Below are 23,117 nucleotides of genomic sequence, written 5' to 3' on the forward strand. Positions count from 1 at the left end.
CAGAGCCTGCAACACTGCGGATGATACACCGATCTGCTTGTAAATCTTACGCTCCATTCGTCCCTCACTCATGAACAAGACCCCGAGATACTTGAACTCCTCCACTTGGGGAAGGATCTCATTTCCGACCTGGAGAGACCTGAAATTGTATTATGCAAAAAAGAAGAAACCCCACTGAGTTCTCAGGACATAATCTCATCTCAGATGGACATAAAGTTCTGTGGTCAGATGAGTCGTTTCAGCTGCTTTTGGAAAAACTTGCTTCTAGATGCCAAAGATGAGAAAGAGCATCCAGGCTGTTATCAGAGAAAGGTTTAAAGCCAGCATCTGTAATGGTATGGGGCTGCATCAGTGTCCATGGCATGGATGGCTTCATCTGTGTGAAGGTGTCTCTTGATGCAGAGGTGGATGTTAGAGTTTTGGAGAGACATATGCTACCATCAAGGTGACGTCATTTCCCTGGAGGACCGTGGACTTCCAACAGCGTGGCTTCATGCACACTGAGTCTAATGAAAATGTATGGACCGTCATAAAGAGGAGAATCAGACAAAATAACCACAGACTGTTGAGCAGCTGAAATCTTGTATTCAGCAAGAATGTACTGAGATCCCTCTGAAAAACTACAACAAATACTATCTTCAGCTCCTATTCCAATAATAAGTGTCTATGACTGAAAGTTGATGAAAGAAAATGTTAACGTGCCTCCATCCCGACTCTTTGCATAGGTCATGCTGAATCAGATTTTTATTTGTTAATTTTTTCTATGTATAATGAAGTTGTTCTGTAAAGAGACTAAAAACATTTATCTGATCTTGTGTCTGTTAAATAATGGATTAAATTAATTAACAAATTACTGTTTGAATTTTTGGTTGCTTATCAGAAAACTTCCCATTTTTTTTCTGGATATGGTGTTTATACATCACTTACATATACTGCTTTTATATGATGTTACCACAGTTTCACGTGGCTGAGAGAAATCAAGAAAATCTTTAACTCAACAAAACAAAGATTTCAAATTGTATTGCCTTATATGTTTAGTTTTTAACAGAGTTAAAATCCTGCGCAAATCTCGAAGATTGGCAGCTGATGGCTCTGTGCCGGTATTTCAAATAAATGAATGCAAACTTTAGATAGAGTTATAGAGAATCTGTTGGGTAAAATTCACTCTTTCACTGAACAAAACTGGAATGACAAACATTGATTTACTCTGAACTTTCTCTCCCTCCCTGCCTTTTTTACTGTTTTTCCCTGTTAAAACACGTATGGAGAAACAAACAGGGTAACCTTGGTGAGGTAGCGACCCAACAGGGTGTTACGCTCAAGCTCGCTCATCTCCACCTCGGCCTCCAGTGTGGCTGGACCCTTGATAGGAGTGACCACGAGAAGAGTGCCAGTCTGTCTACCTGAGCGCTGCACACTGAAATGACCCCGTCCACGGTCACCAGCTAAACCAAATCGCAGTGTGTCACCCAGTACACGAGCTGCAGACACCCGGAAGAGGACGCGAGGGGCAGACATGTTGGAAACCACAGCGAGGAAGTGGAAGGAGATGGAGTTTGGTGCTTGAGTGCATGCTTTGTCTCCCAGCATGCATGGGTTCCTCTCACAGCGCCTGAAAAAACACAAAGTGGGGCTTGGCTCAGTCACTCCTATTGATCTTCAAGCCTGATACTAACATATTCTCAAATAAATACATATAAACTCATGTCTAGATTATTATTTTTAGTGATTGTTTTGTAATCCTCAACTCACATATTACATATAATGGTTTTCCTACTTTCAATTTTTACCACATTGTCACTTGTGATCAGTTGATGGAGTTGGATTAAAATACTTGACAGGGGTTTGCTATCATATCATGCGAGTGTTGAACTATACATAACTATCAACATAAAATGTTGCTGTCTCATCATTTTTGAACATTTATTATGATTCTACTAGTTTCTATGTCCTGTTGGCAAAAGTAGATATTACACATTTGACTGAGGCTGGGCTAATTGTACAGTATCTTAGCAGAAGAGAAAAACCGTTAGTATACAGTGACATACAAATTGAATGTTTTCTTACATAAATCCATTTTCTTAACCAGCTTTCTCAAATTCATGGTCACAGGGGAGCTGGTGCCTATCCTAGCCATTAGGTTAGAGGTGAGGTAAACCCTAGACAGGTCGCCAGTCCATAACAGAGTCAACACAGAGACAATTTTTTGACAGTACTAATCAGTATATCAATGTGAAGCTCATGTCAAGTTAATCTAATGTGTTGACAAAATGAAATGGCCTTGCAGGCCTCCAATAAATGCAAAAAAACGTAATAACATTAGAAAAAACTGCATTTTTGCAAAGCAAAGCAAAGGTGGGCAGAGGGTCTCAAAAATGTTCCAAAAAGACGGACTGCAAGGGATTTACACATTTCTCCTTCTACAATACAGAAAATAATTAAATCATTCAAGGAATCTGAAGAAAGTTCAGTGCATGAAGGGCAAGGGTGGGATCTCCAATCCCACAGGGAACACTATCATCATTCATTAATTTTCGCCTCAAGGGAAAAGGATTATGATAGGAAAGAGTTCTTTTTAACCAGTGCAACTAAAACCTTTACTGTACAAAAAAGAAGCTGTAAGTTAACCATATCTACAGACTCTGTGGAAATCTATGGGCTCAGAAGACTCTGGGATGGATGTTCTCAGACCAATCATTATTCAAGATCTGTTTTTAGAAAGAAATGGACACTTTGTGTTCAAGACCAAAGACTAAATAGAAAATAGTACAATTGTTTATTAATCCACTATTACAGAGCTGAAGAGGCCCTAAACTTGAGGCACTCAATTGTTTGATCCTGTGCTGTGCAGTTGATATTAGGTCCTTTCCAATATGTTGTTCAGTATTCTTAAACTAAATTAAATTCGTAAACACAAAGAGTTCCAGGGCAGACCCAGCACAAAACCAGCCTTCTTTATCAGTTTGTTCAGTTGAGTCACTTGCTCTGCTGTTGCCCTAACAGATAACTGGAAAAAGACAGTCACAAATCACAAACTTATAGAAGCAAATCACAAACTTATAGAAGATATAGATCATATTGTTGCTAACAGTGAAGATCTAAGGTTCATAGAGCCTGCTCTGTCCCTTGTTGTGGACATTTTCAGTGTTGCATCTCTCATTCAGTCTGTTGTCCAGATGAACATTAGGTATCTGTAGTGCTCCGCTACCTCCACCTCTTCTGCTGAGTGGATAGTGTTCAGCTTATTTCTCTGAACATCCACAATAAAATCCTTTTCCTTTGCCTTGTAACAAAGCAGGTGACAACTTGTCTGGACTTAGCCTCTTGTCCATCACTGACAAATCCTACAACTGCATCTGGATATTTCTACAGATAAAAGGACTTTGAGTTTGTGGCAGCTGTCTCTGGTCTTCCGGCTGGGCTACTTGCCTCTCCAGCTCTGGTTCGGGTGGAAAGGGGCACTGCTTATGTCCCTATTGTAAATGTAGGAACTCTATCCCCGCACAGAGGTGGGCTCCTTGGAGGATGTTCACGTGGTCAGCTTGCCCTCTGGTGTCATGGAGGTACCTTTAGTTGCAACCATCATGGAATCTCAGTCAGTTTCTGGTTCGGTGCAGGACCAGATAGAGACTATGGATTTGTCTTGTCTGCTGAGGATCATACTAAGGTGAGGTCTCTTCTTATGAAATATGCTTCGGACTTTTCTGCACATGACGGGGATCTTGGTTGTACTAACCTGATCGCCCATTATATTCCTCTGTTGGACGATGTCCCTGTTTGGCAGTGTTACAGGCGATTCCCTCCACCTGATTATGAGGTAGTAAAGGAGCATATTAATAAGTTGTTGGAAGCACAGATAATTCGAGAGAGCAGCAGCCCCTATGCCTCTCCGATTGTGCTTGTTAGAAAGAAGGATGGCAGTCTCCACCTGTGTGTCGATTACAGGTGGTTAAATGGCAAAACCAGGAGAGATGCCTTTCCTCTTCTTCGCATTGATGAGTCCTTGGATGCACTGACAGGTGCCCGTTGGTTCTCCACCATGGATTTGGCCAGTGGGTACAATCAGGTTCCCGTTGCAGATCGGCCTAAAACTGCCTTTTGTACGCCGTTCAGACTTTTCGAGTGGAATCGCATGCCCTTCAGACTCTGCAATGCTCCTAGCACCTTCCAGCGATTGATGCAATGGAACTTTGGTGACCAACAGTGCCAGTCCTTGCTTCTCTATCTCGATAATATTGTGTTTTTTTTTCCGCCACCATCAAGCAACATCTTGAGAGACTGGAGGTGGTGTTGGGGCGGTTGCAGCATGAAAGTCTTAAGGTAAAGCTGTCTAAGTGTGCCTTCTTTCGCCCGGAGGTGCACTATTTATGGCATGTGATCTCCAAGGAGGGTGTGTCCACAGACCTGAACAAGGTGGCAGTAGTAGCTAATTGGCAGCCCCCCAAAACCATTTCTGCACTGAGGTCCTTCCTTGTCTTTGCCAGTTATTTCCGCCGTTTTGTGGAGGATTTTGCCAAAGTGGCTGCTCCTCTGCATCGGTTAGTGGTTACACTGAGGAACACAAGGACAAAGGGAAGACCTGAGCATGTAGTTACCAGCGAGTGGACTGATGAGTGTCACAGGAGTTTTGAGACACTTAAGTCCAAGCTCACCACTGCACCAGTGCTGGCCTATACTGACTTTTCTCTCCCTTTTATTCTTGAGGTAGATGCCTTTTATGGCGGTCTTGGGGACATATTATTGCAGGAAACTATCCAAGTTACCCCCCACCGTTCCCAAAGACAGTGGCAAAGAAAGCACTCTCCCCCATCTCTGTATGCACATCCACGTAAATATCCACTTCTTGTCTACAATATTTATTCCTGCCATCTTGTAAATATTTCTGGTCATATCATATCCCACCTCAATTGTATAAATTTTTTTTTCAAAAGCACAACTTCTTTTTCACTTTCCCTGCTATATTGATTTTTATTTAATGTTCTGTGGCGCTGTTACACCAGGTCAAATTCTTGTGTATGTTGTAATCAGAATCAGAATAAAGACATTCTGATTCTGATAGAGGTATAATATGAAAGCTGTGGGTCCAGGGAGGCTGTGCAAGTTCAGTTCATTGGCTTCATCCAGACATCCACCAATGTGGTCTCTCTTCTTCTTAAAGCCTTTTCCTAAATATCTTCTTCATTCCTGACCGCACATCATGCAAGTCAATCTGCTGGAGCTGGTTTTTCATGTTTTTCTTTGTACTTCTTGGCTTTGTTTCTGAATACTCCTCAATAGCTTCTTGTCTTGCACCCTGCAGGGCCTTCTTTTATGTTTAGTTGCTCCTTCAGGTCACTGCTGCTCCTGGACATTTGGAGAAGCACCTCAATGTCCTTATGGGAATGGTGTTCTCTGTCACACACTCTGTCATAACATTGATTTCATCTACATTTGGCTCATAGAATCTCAGTCTGTGGCCTCAGAGCAGCTCTGCAGAGTTTCTTCAGGATCAGAGGATCCTGTCGAATAATGTGGTTTATTCGTGGAGGTGAAAAATATCAGATTATAATGTACTTTTCTTAATGGAGGATGGGTAGAGGTGGAGTGCTCCACCCCTGGTGGTGAAATCTCCAGGGATTTTCGTGAATGTGCTGGGCTGTTGTGTTTGTAATCTGGCAACTGCTGAGCTGATCAGAACACATGCAGCATCGGTAATGACCAATAGTAAGATATATGCAAAATAGCATCTGAATTCTCTTGGTAGATAATATGGAACTCATTGGGAACTTAAATCTAACAGATAAGTATTTGGGGTGCATACATGCTCCTTCAAAGTAACATGTTTCATCTTTTGTCAACAAACACAGCAGTCCCTCCTTCCTTTCTGTCATTGTTTTCACTGTTCAACAATATCACTCGATCCCCAGTTTCTATACCACCCCATTTGTACTCAACTGCCTTCTGTAATTCTCTTATGTCTTTCTTCAACAACAAAATCCAGACAATCCATCAGGATCTTGGTTCAAACTCCTCCGGTGTGACTTCTGACCTTCACCCACCCGCTCACCCCTTTTCCTCCTTCGTGCTCCCCATCCTCTCAGAGATCTCTGACCTCATCCATAAGTCCAAGGCCACCACATGTCAGCTGGACCCCCTTCCTACAGTTCTAGTTAAATCCTGCCTCCCATCTCTGGCCCCCCTCATTTCTGCCATCATCCACTCCTCTCTCACCACTGGAACTGTTCCTACATCATTCAAAACCGCTGTAATAAGCCCAATCCTGAAAAAACCTGGTGCCGATCCAACCAACTTCAATGACATCCGTCCCATTTCAAATCTGCCCTTAATTTCCAAAATCCTTGAGAAAATAGTCACTACTCAACTCCGCCCCCACTTATCACTTAACAATCTGTATTAACAGTCCCAGTCTGAACAGTCCACTCCACAGCACAGAAACCACACTAGTGATAGCTAATTCTGGCCTACTCACTATCCTCATCCTCCTTGACCTGAGCGCAGCCTTTGATACCATCAGTCACCCCACCCTCCTTAATAGATTATTTTCCATCGGCATCCACTCGACTGGTTCAGATCCTACCTCTCAGGCTGCACTCAGTTCATTAAATTCAAATCCTTCTCATCCCAGCCTTCTCCCATCCCTTCAGGTGTGCCTCAGGGCTCTGTCCTGGAGCCCCTCCTTTTCATCACTTACCTTCTTCCCCTCTGCAATATCTTCCGTAAGTACAACATCAGTTTTCACTGTTATGCGGATGACACCCGGCTCTGCCTCTCCAGTAAACCCACCTCCACTCTCCCACCCTCATCCCTTGATGACTGTTCTAATAAAATCCTTGTTCTCTTCCAATTTTCTCAAACTAAACAGTGACAAAACTTAGGTTCTCCTCATTGTTTCTAAATCAACAATATCCAAAACCGACAGTTTCTCAGTAACCATTGACAACTCCACTGTCTCCCCCTCCCCACAGGTTAAGAATCTGGGTGTCATCCTCGACAGTACTCTATCTTTTCATTCCCATATCAAAAACATTACCCGGTCTGCTTATTTTCACCGCCTCCTTTAAAATCCTCCTCTTAACATTTAAGTCCAATTACAGCTTCGTCCCTCCCTACCTGTAAATGGACTGTACTTGTATAGTGCTTTTCTAGTCTAGCTGACCACTCAAAGTGCTTCACACACACTCATACATACATCTATATATAACGTCTTAATGTCTATATATAACTACGTACACCAATACATACACCAATGGATACATCGGTAGGCAACGTGGGGTTCAGTGTCTTGCCCAAGGTTGCTTTGACATGTTGGGGAAGCTGGAGTCGAGCCACTGACCTTCTGATTGATGGGTAACTGCTCTTCCTCCTGAGCTACATCCGCCCTGTCTGACCTCCTCTATGTTGCCACGCCCTCCCTCACTCTCCGATCCTCCTCCTCTATCCACCTGACTGTCCCACCTGCCCATCTCACCACCATGGGGAGCAGAGCATTCAGCCACTCTGCTCCTCGTCTTTGGAACTGTCTACCACTGGAACTCAGGAACACTATTTCACTCCCACACTTCAAATCCAAACTCAAAGCCTACCTGTTCAAAACTGCTTTTTCCCTATGATTTCATGTGCATCATGTAATTTTAACCAGATTTTATTGTTTTCCTGATCACTTTTACTCCCCATTGTTATTATTGTTTGTGTTGTGTTGTTTTTCACCAATGAACGGTGATCTTGAGTGTCCAGAAAGGCACCTACAAATAAAATGTGTTATTATTATTATTATTATTATTATTGTCTCCAAATTTGAGCGACCGTAGGAGCTGAATGACTACAGACTTTAACGTCTCACATAATGAAGACCTTGGAGCGAGATTGTAGGTTGCTGAGGATCTTGACCCCCTCCAGTATGCCTACCAGAAACACATAGGAGTGGAAGACGCAATTCTATACATGCTGCACCAGGCACATGATTTTTTTTAGATGTGCCTGGTTCATATGTGAGAATCATGTTCTTTGACTTCTCCAGTGCCTTCAACACCATACGGCCTCCCATACTGAGAGACAAGCTTCTAGGTGTATGGGTGTGGCCCCCTCCCTGACATCATGGATTATAAACTATCTGACTGCCAGACCACAGTATATCAGGATGGGGAGATGTGTTTCTGGAACATTGGAATGTAATCCTGGGGCTCCACAGGGTACTGTTTTAGCTCCTTTTCTTTTCACCCTCTACACATCGGACTTTAGAGACAACTACTGCCACACACAGAAGTATTCTGGCTGGACAGGAGAAGGACTACAGGGACCTTGTGGAGGCCTTTACTGACTGGACCAAAAATAACTGTCTTCTCCGGAACACCACCAAGACCAAGTCAGTCTGCATTGATGGAGGGGAGATAGAGACTGTTCAGACCTGCAAATACCTGGGGTTGGTGCTGGATAATAAACTGGAGTGTTCTGCCAACATAGAAGCAGTGTACGGGAAGGGACAGAGTCGTCTCTTCTTCCTGAGACAGCTCAGGTCCTTCAATGTCTGCAGTGACATGATGTGCATGTCTTATCACACTATCATTGAGAGTGCACTGTTCTATGCTGTTGTCTGCTGGGGGAGTTGTACTACAGACAAAGACTGTAGGCGCCTTGAAAAATGGTTGAAAATGGCTAGTTCTGTGATAGGCAGGGAGCTGGACCCTCTCAGAACTGTGGCGGAGCAGCGGATGAGGAAGAAGTTATATTATTTGATGGTGACCAATAAACACCCCCTCCACAGCAAATGAAGAATCTTCCTCACACACCAGAGTAAGTCATGGACTTCTCCAGGGTTCTTTGCTTGGACCGATTCTTTTCACTTTATACATGCTTTCATTAGGTAACGTTATTAGACAGCATGGCATTTCCATTGCTATGCTGATGATACTCAGCTGTACTTATCTATAAAACCAGAAGAACCCAATAGGTTGGTCTGACTACAAGCATGTCTTAAAGACATAAAGACCTGGATGACTCAGAACTGTCTGCTTCTAAATTCAGACAAAACCGAAGTCATTACTTGGACCTAAGCGCTTCAGGGAGAAATTGTCTTGCTATATAGTTACACTAGATAGTATTTCCTTGGCTTCTGGTACTACATTGAGGAACCTTGGAGTTATTTTTGACCAAAATTTGTAATTTGACGCACATATAAAACAGGTTTCTAGGACTGCCTTCTTTCACCTTCGTAATATTGTCAAAATCAGAGTGATGCATAAAAACTGCTCCATGCATTTGTTACTTCAGCATTGGACTACTGTAATTCTTTACTTTTGGGCTGTCCCACAAATTCCCTAAAAGGCTTCCAGCCAAAATGCTGCAGTCAGAGTTCTGATGAGATCTAACAGGAGAGCTCATGTTTCTCCAGTTTTTGCTTCTCTTCATTGGCTCCCTGTTAAATTCAGAATATAATTTAAGATTCTTCTCCTCACATATAAAGCTCTTAATAACCAAGCTCCATCATATCTTAAAGATCTCATTGTTAGATATTTTCCCAACAGAGCAATTTGCTCTCAGACTGCAGGTTTACTTGTGGTTCCCAGAGTTTCTTAAAGTAGAATGGGAGGCAGAGCCTTCAGTTATCAGGCCCCCCTCTATGGAACCAGCTGACAGTTTGGCTTCAGGAAGCAGACACCTTCTCTACCTTTAAGATTAGGCTTAAACTTGGCATTCTGTTGGTTTCCCTAACTAGGAAATCATTTTTGAATTTGTTTTGAATGTATGAATTGGATTCATTTTAAATTGAATTTATTTAATTTGATTGGATTATGATTACAATTAATTGATCTCCAATTGGCTTGAATTGGACTGTATTAATGAAGCGCCTTGAGATGACATTTGTTGTAATTTGGCACAATATAAATAAAACTGAATTGAAATCCTGGCAGAGGAGCAGCTGCAGTGAGAGGCTGTAGGACTGAGAGGTTCAGGAGGTCCTTTGTCCTGTGATGGTAATTTTTATGTCTCAGGACTGACAGACCCTCCAATCCACATTAACCATTTGTATCACCCAGACACGCTAATTGTTTTAAACTATTTACTTCTTAATTAACACTCAGACAAGATAATTGTTTTAACCTCCTGTTTATCATCAAGACTGCATCCTGCCCCCCTCTGGAGATGTTGTTACACATCTAAAGGTATAAATACTCTGGATTCCTTTTGTTTGTATCTTTTCATACCATTGCTGCTGAATGGTGTGGACTGATCTTTTTCCTTGCAACGAAGAATAAAAACTTAGCCGGCCGGCAGAAAAAGTAAGTTTCTCTATTTCATTGCTCATCAGAGGTATTAGGAAGGAAGCGATTAAAAACTTCCATAACAGTTTGGCGTTGTTGGCAGGACCCCGTGAGCAGCCGTTCAGGACGAGGCACGGAAAGCGACAGGCCATCCTGGAGAAATAGATTATTTCCAGCCTCCAAACCTCAATTAATTTGTGAGACGGGAGGGCTAACCGGTAACACGTCCTGAGTCGCTGCCACCGGGGTTCCAAGAACAGAGTTCAGCGAAGCTCGTCTGGTGAGTTTTGAAATATTGACTTAATACATTGTCTTTCAAATTTGGGTTTTAATTAGGCACATTTGAGTTTTTTCATGGTCTCCACAGTTGGCCAGCTTTTTGCCACTTGTAGCGTTAAGACGAAGTGGCCATGCTTTTTGTTACTTGTAGCAGATTAAATAAGACGAAGTAATGTTACGGTGCTTGGATAAACAAGTAACGGGGCTTCTTTTTATTTTCTTTATTTCTATTCTTTCTCTTTTAAAACGAACACGTAATAATTCCGTTTGTTGCTTGTATCCTTTGGACAAAGAAAAAGAAGAAAAGAAAACACAAAAGGAAGGGGTTTTTTGCTGTTTGTGGCCAAAATACGAAACAGTTAGCATTTGTGACTTGGCATTTGAAAAAAGCACCCAGTACAGAGACGTCTGGACTGGATTTGTCGTACGGCCTCCCCATCCCCATTCGGCATGGGGAGATTTTCCGTTGAGGTGGTTGAGCCTCCGGAGGGGCCCATCGTGGAAATCATGAAAAAGAGATTTGGGGATAAAAGCTTAAAATATTAAAATTTATGGACAAATGAGCTCAGATTCCCAATAGGGGGGTCCCTTAGTTTAAAAGAAAAAAAAAACTAAGAAAAACGGAAAAACTAGAAGAGAAACTGATTAAAAAAAATAAATAAATAAAAATGTTGCTTTCTAAAATCTGTCCCAGTAACCTGACAGGCAGGAACTGGATGTGTAAATGATAATCCCAACCCCAGTTGTCTTCCACACCTCGAACATGACATATGCATCTGCAACCCCTAACAACCTTCCCTGAGTTTGTTTCAGCAAAAAACATCATTTCAACAGACTTCATGGCCAAAGAGGACCTGCAGTGTACCTCCCATCTGTCACCAGAATCTGACGAATCGTACGAGGAAAGCTGGTTAAGGGAGAGGTTTGACAAACTAACACTGACACACATTTTTTGGACAGAACATAAATGCGCTGGGTCAGTCTCTCTCACACCAGCTCAACGTAACATGTACACCATGGACTACTCAGTCCCACACATCCCACTAGAAAAACACACATCGGATAGCTGGGAAGATTTGAGCCCAGTTATGAAATTGTGTAAGCCTACAGCCGAAAGGCAACAAACATCTGATAGATCTATTATTTTTTCACCTTCACTGACATCTTTTGTGCACACACAAAGAACAGTCAACAGTAAGTATGATGTTAACCTTGTCAAAAATTGTGAAAATGTTGTCATCATTCTAAAATCAGACTTTAAACCTTGCAAGGCTCAATACTCACTTAAACAAAAAGCCATTGTTAATATACCACCATTCTTTGAGTCTCTTAAGGCAGCAGGAGTAATTGTTCCACGTAACGATTCTCCAATACGCACGCCTTTGTTTCCTGTCATAAAATCAGAGGCAAAGATCAACCAACAGACTGGCGCTATATTCAGGATCTGCAAGCAGGTGATGCAACCAACTAATGCAAAATTCTTTTCAGTGGTCAACCTTTCAGACACCTCCAGTGTTCCAGGTCACCCAGGAAGCTAATTCTGGTTTGCTTTCAAATTCAATAGGAGGGACTACACATTCACACGTCTGTGCCAAGGATACTGTGAAAGTCCCACCATTTGCATTGAAGCTCTCAGACAGTCTTGAACCCTTTGTTCTCTCCCCAGGCACTGCTTTGATGACCTCATGATCTGCAGTCTGACCAATGAGCAGTGTGAAGCCAACACAGTCAAATCCTTGAAACATCTGGCTAAAACTGGTCACAAAGCCAGCTTGTCTAAACTTCAATTTGTCTTCTTAGGTCATGTCATCACTTCTGAAAGGAAGACTCTTTCACCAAAAAGAGTTGATGCAATTCAGAACCTTCCAAAACCCATCACAATTTTCTTGCTATGTGCTCTTACTGTAGACAGTTCATTTCTAACTATGCCATTCTTGAAGCTCCACTCACCTCCCTCATTCATGGCAAAGGCCTGCAAGCAAAACATAAGATCAAATGGACTCCTGAAGCAGAACAATCTTTCACAGAACTAAAACTTGCCTTACAAAGCACTCAAACATTGGGCCTGCCTGACCCTACCAGACCGTTCACTCAATCAGTAGATGGAAAAGATGGATGTATGACTTCTGTTTTGTTGCAGGATCATGGAAATAAGCTGCGGCCTGTAGCTTATTTTTCTTCAAAACTGGACCCCGTGGTTGCAGATCCCAAGATATATTCAGATATGTGGCGGCAGCTGAAAAGGCAGTTATGGCCTCCAGAGACATTGTGGGCTATTCTGATGTGTCCATGATTTTACTTGAACAAAAGACTTCTTACCTCTCCACAGCACAATGGCAACGATACAACAAAACACTTTTAGAAATGTCTAACATCACTGTCAAACACCCTGTGTTAAAACCTGCCACCCTCCTCCCCACACCAGATGACAGAACACAACATAACTGTTGCTGTCCCCCAACCGGTTTGCTTGCCAAGAAACAACATTAACAAACCCTCATTTGGTTCTCTTTGCAGATGGATCAGCTTCACGTGACCCACAAACGGGTCACAACAGAGTTGGTTTTACTGTTGTCACTAATCATGAAATTCTTCTCCCCAGCTCACTCCCTCCTCACCATTCTACACAGGTGGCAGAACTGATAGCTTTGACAGAGGCATGCAGACTAGCTAACAACAAAGCAGTAACCATCTAATCTGATTTCAGACACATGTTTGGGTTGTCCAAGATTTTGACACTCTGTGGAAACACAGACAATTCCTAAAATCTAACGGCAAACCCATTCTCCATCATGACAAAGTCACAGCTCTTCTTGATGCCATTTTATTCCAAAAAGTCAATCTCTGTTTGTAAACGCTTTGCTCACACTAACAACACAGGTCCTGTCTCTCAAGGAAATGCAAGAGTGGATGCTGCTGAAAAAGAAGCTACACTCCTACCCACTAAAAATTGATCCCTGTCACCATTTCCACCTCTTTCACAACGGTGCAATCTTTTGCCACACCACAGGAAGATGTGTGGCGAGGAACCGATAATAAGCCTTGTCTACCTAAACATTTTTTCCCTCATTTCGCGAAATTGACACATGGATTGGACCATGTGTCAAAAGGGGGGATGATGGATGCCATAACCCAGCACTGGTTCACCAAAGAATTTTCAGTTCATACAGCAGAAGATCAGTCAACCGCGTATGGTTTGTGCAACGCATAAAAGGTAAAACCAAAGCAGTCACACACATCGCTCACCCATCACCAGACAGACCATTCGAACACTTAATGATGGATTTCATAGAACTGTCACCAGCAGAAGGAAAGAAACGCTGCTTAGTAATAGTTGACGTGGTCAAAATAGATTGAAGTATTTCCAGCAAAACACCAGAGTAGCCAAGTGGTAGCAAAGGCTCTGCTAACAGAGATTACTCCCCATCTGGGAACAACAACTACACCAAAACTGAGCAGCGATAATGGCTCTCACTTTGTCAATTCTGCAATAACCCAAATTAGTGAATTTCTTATCATTAACCTCAGACAACATTGTGTATAACACCCTGCCAGTAGAGACGTTGTCAAACGAGAAAATGGCACTCTGAAATCAAAATTTCAATTTTGGCAGACCTCCATCTCTGGGAGTAAAACCTGTAACCAGGCCACTCCCCTCCACTGGCCTATGTGAGAATATATGCTAAAATATTGCAAAAACTTATTCTCTCCCTCTCTCTCTCTGCAGACTTCCAACCTGGGTGGTGAGAAACGACTTCAGAAAGGAGCACTGGAATTCCAAACGGTGACGAGATCCATTCTGACAACGCATACCATTGCGAAGATAGCCGAGAGGGCAACGTGGGTTCACGCCATCCACTGCAGGAAGATCCCCGAGCCAACGGAGGAGCCCAGCTGCCAACGTGATCGACGCGAGGACGGACGACACGAGGACGCACAGAGGACGGACGGTGACGGACGACACGAGGACGAGCAGAGGCCAAAGACGACGGACGGTGCAAGGACGCACAGACGCCAAAGAGGACGACCCGTGGAATTGGCCCTGTGGATTCAACAAACACCAACCAGACGTGTTCCACCAAACTCCACCATGCATCACCTGATTCTGATGCTGTCATGTTTGGCACAGCTGATGGAGGCTTACACCTACAAACCTGCCAGGACTGTCACTTTGACAGAAGGTCAAAGTGCAACATTCACCTGCCTCGTTTACCCTGAAATTTGGCGATCAGGACGGGTTCAGGCATATTATGCCAAGTATGACAAATACCTATGCAGAGACCCCTGCGGCCCACACGATTGGCACTTGATCGTTGCCACCACTGACAAAACCATTGCTCCAAACCGCTTCACAATAACAAAACTTCCAAATTCCAACGGAGCCCAGATCACCATCTCTGATGTCAAACCCACTGATGCAGTAACGTATTGGTGTGGAATTGAATATCCAAGCTCGGATATGTACAGACAACTCAGTCATAGTCAATGGGCCACCAGACCCACATGACGCCCTACTTAACATGCTGTCAGATGTTAACACGGTCATGTTGACCTCTGGAATTGAAGACAACCACTCCGACGAATATGAGAACATTACCAACATTATCAAACACATGAAAGATGCCATTCAACTCCCTCCTGTAATAAATGACTCATGGTTCCCTTGGCTGAAATCTTTGGGCCAAGGATGGCCAACATGGTTTTTAACAATAATCCCATATGTAATGATTTTCCTTTTGCTCTGCACCTTAATTCCATGTGTATTGAAAAGGCTGTCTAACGTGCTCATGAAAAAGATGATTCATTCCTCCACATATGTTCAGGTGAACGCCAATAATGCTGATCAAAATTCAACCTCTCCTCATATTCCTTAACCCGATATTTTTTTCATTTTGTTTTTCTTTGGGTTGTTTTTTTTTTTTTTTTTTTTTTTTTTTGTTTGCTTTGTTTTGTTAGTCTTTTATCTGCTCTAATCAACTACCACGATGATACATTTTCAAATCTGCTTGAAATAGCATACCGGATACTTAAGTATTCTCTTGCATTTAGTTTTCATCCATTTTATTTTTCTTAAGTTTGTTTTCTGTTAGTGATTAATTAATAATCAAAAGGGAGAATTGTGATGGTAATTTTTATGTCTCAGGACTGACAGACCCTCCAATCCACATTAACCATTTGTATCACCCAGACACGCTAATTGTTTTAAACTATTTACTTCTTAATTAACACTCAGACAAGATAATTGTTTTAACCTCCTGTTTATCATCAAGACTGCATCCTGCCCCCCTCTGGAGATGTTGTTACACATCTAAAGGTATAAATACTCTGGATTCCTTTTGTTTGTATCTTTTCATACCATTGCTGCTGAATGGTGTGGACTGATCTTTTTCCTTGCAACGAAGAATAAAAACTTAGCCGGCCGGCAGAAAAAGTAAGTTTCTCTATTTCATTGCTCATCAGAGGTATTAGGAAGGAAGCGATTAAAAACTTCCATAACAGTCCCCACAGCCTTGAGGCTTTTTAACAGTGACTGCTAACATGTTCTTCTCAAATTTATTTTAAATGTATTTATTCATTTATTGTTATTATTATTTTTGTTCAAATTTACAATCATTGGAATTTTTTTTTCATTGAGCTACATGACTATTTGAATTTCCTCCATGTGGGATGCATAAATTATTTTCTGTTTCTATTTCTATGGTTCTCTATGCCTGTATAATGTAAAAGAGAGACCAGTTATGATATGTACCTGCAGCCATGTCTAAGTGAAATACATAAATGCATTGTGATATGTGTTCTGCACCCTTGTCAGCATTCCACCTATATATTCCCTATGATCATCAAGGGAAGAAAACGTTTAAACTTCCTCCTCTTTTGTCTCCATCTCACTCCTGGCTAACATGTGAGAGTTTGCTCGTCAACATCTATGATTCCAGGTCTTACTGTAGGCATTGGGATTTTTAAAGCTAAGTCTGCTGTTATTGCATGTAAGCAACTGTTCCATTGGCATGGTTACTCATCCTACCAGATGTTAAAAAAGTGTCAGAAATATTAGAAGAAAGTAGGAGGGGGAGTAGGAGTGAGTGTGAGCGCACATGGTTATTTGTCTCGTTTGTCTCTATGTGGCCCTGTGATGGACTGGCGACCTGTCCAGGGTGTATCCCGCCTTTTGCCCGATGACTGCTGGGATAGGCTCCAGCCCACCCGCTACCCGATTAACGGACTGTCGGTATAGAAAATGGATGGATGGATTCCAGCAGGACTGTCTAAACCAGCAACCAGTTTGTGTTTTAACAGAAAAAAAGCTTAATAGATGATGTCAAAATAATAGAAGAGTTAATTGAGACTTTACCCCCCCCCCTGCTTACTTCGATATCACTATTTTTACAGGGATGTCCATGCATTTTTAACCATGCAAGACCATGCAAAACACATTACTGTACAAAGACATAGCTGAGGACCTGATCTCTAGTAGGAAATGTGTGGAGAACAAAAAATGCGATAATCACCCAGTACTTTTGCACGTGTAGGAAAAACAGAACAAAAAAACACCTGAAATGCTCCATGGAGTACAGAACATCTTGTAAGTGTTTTGACAGAATATAGTAACATAACAAGGTTCTATCATAACAAATTCTAGTTTAAACTATTTTTTAAACGTATTACAGGAGAAAACTGATATTGTTATTACATCAATAAAGGGAGACAAAAAGTATTAAAAATCTGTTTCATTTGTTTGTTTTTTTTTGGGGGGGGGGTGTGTGTGTAAATAAAAGCTATCTATACTTAGACTGTAAAGAGTAAACACACTCAAACATTACGTTTAGTGGCCTAAAATCAGTTGACATTATTAATCAAAGAGCAAGATTACAATTTGCAAACTATTTCTCTCCCTGACGCTTCCTGGACTTAATAGCAATGGCAACCATAGGCTTCAAAAGTGTGCATCATTCTTTTCATGCCCTGAAAACAGTTGTATTGTTTTGTATTGTATTTGAGTTATCCTGCACATTGTGTAATATGCATTCATTTATTTAGTCCAATGTGGCTGTTAATTCCTACAACCAAACAAAACTACACTCAAAGAGGAAGTCAAAACATAATCTGTTAGAGGTCAATGTAGTGTCAAAAACTTTCTTTTAACTATGTGGTTATGGTTACCACTGGGGTTTTCTAAGGACTCTGTGCTTGTTTTGTTATGCCAGAGTGACAATTTCAAATCCCTGAATGGTTTAGAACTAATTACTGTCTTCTGACATTGTACCCCATTGACATACTGTTCTTTGAAACAGTTACCACGAGGTGAGAGGTACATGATCCTGTCTCTGTTCTATGGATATATAGGATTGTGGCATATTTGGCAGTTTCCTCAACCAATTTTACATTCAGTCAATTCAGAAAGAAAAAATGTATATTTGTTTCTATTTAATGTAAAAGTCAGAATTTCTTTTTCTAGACACTTCCATGAGGACTCTCCCTCCAGATTATTTTCATGCTTATTACAGTTTCTGCTCTGAAATGCCAGCCTTCCATTATTCTATTTCAAATTTGCAATTATGACTTCAGATCTTCTTTGGTAGATATTTTCTGTTAACCATGAAGCCTGACAGACTTGGACTGGCATGGTTGAAATGCTCTGCTAGAAATTCCGTACAAAACAACAGTGCCCTTTCTGCGTATCAGCCAAATGATTCAGCTGTAGGAATAAATCAAAACTTTGAAATTGGTAAACAAGTTCAGCACCATAAAGATGTTTCACGCCTCCTGACCAGTCAAGATTACTGGAGCCTAAAATTCTGCAGTTCAAATCAAGCCAAACCTCAAGTCTCAGCCCAGTTTTTGTTAGAGGGCAGCTAAATGATGGGTGTAGAAGGGAAGTGGTTGACGAGCAGGTTCAGCTCATTGTTTTCAAAAATCACTGTCCTCTGAGGTGAGAGGTTTTTGGTTTTCTTTGTCTCATCTACCTAATTTGCATTCCTTTCAACTTGATTTATTTGTTGTTTCGCTGTGCTGTTGAGATGTGATTAAATTTTTTTTTATTTCAAAGCAGTTATCCTGTTAGCCTCTTTTTACATTGTAAACATTGTTTACAGGTTCAATGGCCAATTAGATCAGTGTTGTCAATGCTGAATGGATTGTTGTTTCATTTGATATTTTTTTACATTTGCATTAACCATATTAGCATAATCTATTACCAATATTGGTCTTTAATCATGACGAAAAACCTGCAAAACTGACAGAAAACAGATACAGTTCTGCTTTAGTGCTGAATGTTAATATGCTAAATTGAGATGCAAGAGCTGAAAAGCAGGGCCTGTATCCACTTGCATGTTAATGTTTTCAGTATGAGCCTGACATCTATATCCAAGCTTTAAGCTTAAAGTAAATTACAATAAATTTGGTTGAACTTGGTTTGAGTTGTGTTGATTAATTTGTGCAGGATTGTGCATTGCCCCTTCTCTAAAAGGCAATATTCTAAAAAGCCCATGTCTGCTTAGTATTTGTTACAGCCATAGATTGACTATTTACCTCACAGAAAGCATGGTGTGAGTATCTGAAATGTGATTTATATGCTAACAACAGTAGCATTTCAGCTGAAGTAGCATCTTTTTATAGTGCTACTTTGACTTTCATTGTGGTAAATAGTGGAAAAGAATGCACAACATATGGTGACCCTAGTTATATTTAACAGTTTTTAAAAAAATATTTCCTGATGCTAATTCTTCATCAATTCCTCACAATAGCAGAGGTGCAGAATTATGAGGAAGAAAATCCTCATAAACTTAAATTTTCTTTGCAAACTAATTTCCATACATTTTAAGATGGGAAATATAAAATGTCTAGACATAATGTCCAAAAATGTTCCCCTAAAAATATGTTGCACAGATATAAACTCCTGCAATACTGACACAAATGTGATACAAAAGGTCAAAAAGAAATTAACTACTACACACTACCACTACAAAGTAGAGGGATGGATATTGAAGGGGAACATGCATGAATTCAAGTGTTTTATACTCTTACATGGGAGACGTTTTGATGTATGTTGCATTTTTCATGTGAGGACACTCCACCATCACACACTGGAAACCTCCAAAGGTGTTCACACACAACCGGTCTGCTGTGCAGTTGTGTGTCTGGTTTTCACACTCGTCGATGTCTGAATGTGAAAGGTCAGAGGTGAGAGTTACAACTGCAAATCACATCTCAGCTTTACTTTTCCTTTAACAGGTAGAATGGCCTTTTAGATCTCACCTGTGCAGCTGCGACCATCTCTGGCCAGGCTGTAACCGTACGGGCAGATGCAGTGAAAACTGCCGGGTGTGTTTACACATTGATGGATGCAGAGTCGACCAGGCTGACCAAGGGGAAAAAGATGACACTCGTCGATATCTGAAACAGAGACAGAAACAGTTTTTTATTTTACTGTATCGTGTATGATATCCTGATGGACAGACAAATCAAGCAATCTGCCTTTTTCATTTCTTCTTAATATTCTATTTGCTACAATGAATAACCAAGATTATAAAAGTTACCAGTAAGGACACAAATATATAGTTGCAGTTAGTATGCTAAAATACAAATAAAAAAAATCTGCCATTGGCAATATTGATTACCTGTGCAGATGTTGTTGTCACGGCCTGATATGGTGAAACCTACATCACAAGTGCAGCGGGTTGAGCCCAGGAAGTGTGTGCAGTTTGAGGGTCGGACAGAGGAGAAGGGGGAAGATGAGGTGGGTGATGAAACAGAGTTGGGAGAAGGTGAAGACACAGAGGAGGCTGAGGATCCTGACAGGGCAGCAGAGATTGGGAAGGAGGAAGCAGATGAAGAGAAGGAAGCCATGTTGGAGGTGCTGTTGAGGCCTGGAAAGAAAGAAAGTGGTAAAAAGAAATGCTGCACCACTTATGGTTGTCCTGTTCCCCAATGTAGAACTCACGTCTACACATGGGCTGCTGGCCGCTCCACTTCAGAGACTCAAGACAAATCCGGGTCCTTGGGCCAAATAGCTCATAGCCGGGCTTGCAGAGGAAGTGGACCTCATGCCCAACTCCAAACACTCTGCCCAGTCTGCGGCCATGAGCCGGGGGTTCAGGTTTGGGGCAGGATGCTGGAAGCCGACAGTGAGAGATTTAGGTTGTCATGCTTATTTGTCCATTTAACCAATTCTATCCCTGTCATAATCTTATGTAACACTTTATGAAGCTGTCTGTCTGACATAACCAAGTTTTTTTTTTGAGCAGTAATTGAATTCTTTCAGGAGCTCAAAATGTTGGAGATAATTGAGTTTCTCATCAGTAAGTCATTTATACACTCCCTGGTGAATATGTTTTCTTTCAGGGACATGACAGCTGCAGAAAGCACCCTCACCATTTTTGCCTGTTTTAAAGATGGCCATGGTGCTGTTATGAAGAGCACTTATCTTCTTCCTGAGGGAGCGCAGGCCCTGCTGGTATGAAGTCTCATGTATCGCCAACATCTTCTCCACCTGTCGCAGTGAGTTCAGCAGATCGTGTGTGGAGGGGCACTCCTTTGGTTAGGACGAGGACACGTTAGAGGGCTCATTAAGCTGCTGCTGCATTGCAACATGGGCACATGGCAAACTTGCAGTGAGAGAGGATTGTCTCTCATGCCAATTATGGCACTCTTTAATTTTTTTGCATGGATGCATTCCTTCCTGTACGTCTATGTCTGAAACCATTTAGGTACAATTGATGTATGACTGCACTTCATGTGGCAGCTTTGTGTCACAGACCCAGTTTTTGAAGGCTCGATCTACACTATTCAGCAACTTCAGAGCTGGCAGATTAACATGTGTTGTCAGGTGAGTTTAAAGAAAGCCTTGTATAAAAATGATGTGTTGGCAAAAGAAACTTAAAAACACTAGATAGATGAAGTAAATGGATGCAGCGTGAGATAAAAATCCTAGTTCTCAAAGTAAAAGGTCATTAAAGGTCGAAATACAGTAAATATGCTTACATACAGTGATTGTCATAAGAAAAGAGGAGTACTTCATTCTATACTAACTGTCCATCTTCAGCATGTTTCAGGTGTAAGACTGTTACATAAAGGTGAGGTTTTAAGATCCACAGTAACACCTTGGTGGAAACTGGATCAGAGCCAGCTGCTGACCTCACACCGTTAGATGAAACACAGTAAAACAGAAAAGTGCAGCTCTATCACAAACCTCTGGTTTTGTTTTTGTTGTTTGGAGTCGTTTCTCTGTTGCCAGTGATGAAAAAACAGAATGAACTTGAGCTTTGCTTGTTATTCTGCACAAACAATACACTTAAATATATATATTTGTATGTGTATCGGATGTGCTGAGGGTGGTAATGTTCTATGTTCTACAGCTGGAAAAATGATAAAAGAACCAAAACATTGAAAATGAATAATCAAAAGTTCTGGTAAGTAGATACTTGAGTTTCTATTAAAACATCTCTCATTTCAAATATCTTGCAGTTTCTTTGTTTTCTGCTTATTTTCAATGTTTAGCTTTCAATTTTCACACTCTTTACCAAGTTTCCATTTTAGAACATGAGCTTTGTTCTTTTTTTTCTTCCAGAAATGCTATATTTCAACTGTCACAGCATTATGTTAACATGTAGTGAAAATTAATATTTTAATCTCAAGATGTCCTTCTCTTTCAACAGATTAATGTCGAATTTGAAAGAAAAGGAAGAAAACACTTTTGTTTGTAATTTCACTTACTGTCCCAACAAAGCTCAGTGATTAAACAGATTCATATTGTACAAATTCCGATTTGTCAAGACTGCCTTAAAATAGATACTGTAGGTAACAATAATGACTAAAAGGCAAATCAAAGATCAGCTCTTACATAATGCAATCTCAAGGCAAACCAAGAGTAGAACAGCTATTTAAGTTTTTTCTTCTGCTGTCATGTACAAATGCTGCACCCTATTTGTGATTAATTAGGCAAAGTGAAATCCATTTCAGTCCATCAATGGAAATTATTTTATTTCTATAGTGTTAAAGATATTATTTAATCATGCTAAGAGAAATGCAAGTTTAGAAATGTAAGTTTATTTAATCAGAAAACAAACATTTTGCATAAAAAAGGCAGAATCTACTTGTCCACAGCTTGTCTTTGGCTAAACATATGTTACAAGAGGTTCAAATACAATCCATCAGGTCTTTCGCTCATATCATTACATTTGAACTTTTTCTGAAGACACAAGAGTTCATTTGAAAAATTTAAATGTTTGCTTTATATGCACCCTACTCACCTGAGCACCAGACTCTGCAATCTCATGAAGACTCATCATTAACATAATTACCACAAGGGCCTTCATAGTTGACAAAAGCTCCATCTTCATCCTCACAAACCTGCTCCTAAAGAATTCTGCAGTCTAAAGATCAGCTTTGCGTCTTAAACTCCTGAACTGCTTCCCCCAAATTGCTGTTTCCTTTCGAGAGCTCTTGCCAAATTCTCCTCTACACACTTACAGCCATCCTCCACCTCCACCCACCCCCCTGTCAGACATCTTAGATTCGGGAGAGGAGGAAGAAAAGGAAGAGAAGAGCAGCGACCACATCTGGAACATGCTTTCACGTCTT

The 23,117-nt window shown here is 41.2% G+C and overlaps 1 protein-coding gene across 1 annotated transcript; it reads right to left on the minus strand.

Moving 5' to 3' along the window:
* Positions 1 to 1,251: 1,251 nt before the first annotated feature.
* On the minus strand, positions 1,252 to 22,876 carry LOC140307572 (fibulin-7). The gene is made up of 7 exons (XM_072386523.1): positions 22,787 to 22,876; positions 20,910 to 21,069; positions 20,479 to 20,649; positions 20,156 to 20,404; positions 19,794 to 19,931; positions 19,563 to 19,698; positions 1,252 to 1,612 (listed from the first exon to the last, which is right to left on the minus strand). The coding sequence occupies exons 1-7, from the start codon at positions 22,874 to 22,876 to the stop codon at positions 1,252 to 1,254; spliced, it is 1,305 nt and encodes a 434-aa protein (XP_072242624.1).
* Between the last annotated feature and the right edge of the window lie 241 nt (positions 22,877 to 23,117).

This window comes from Leuresthes tenuis, unplaced genomic scaffold (assembly GCF_036924035.1).
Source record: "Leuresthes tenuis unplaced genomic scaffold, fLeuTen1.0.hap1 SCAF_5, whole genome shotgun sequence".
Classification (NCBI taxonomy): Eukaryota; Metazoa; Chordata; class Actinopteri; order Atheriniformes; family Atherinopsidae; genus Leuresthes; species Leuresthes tenuis.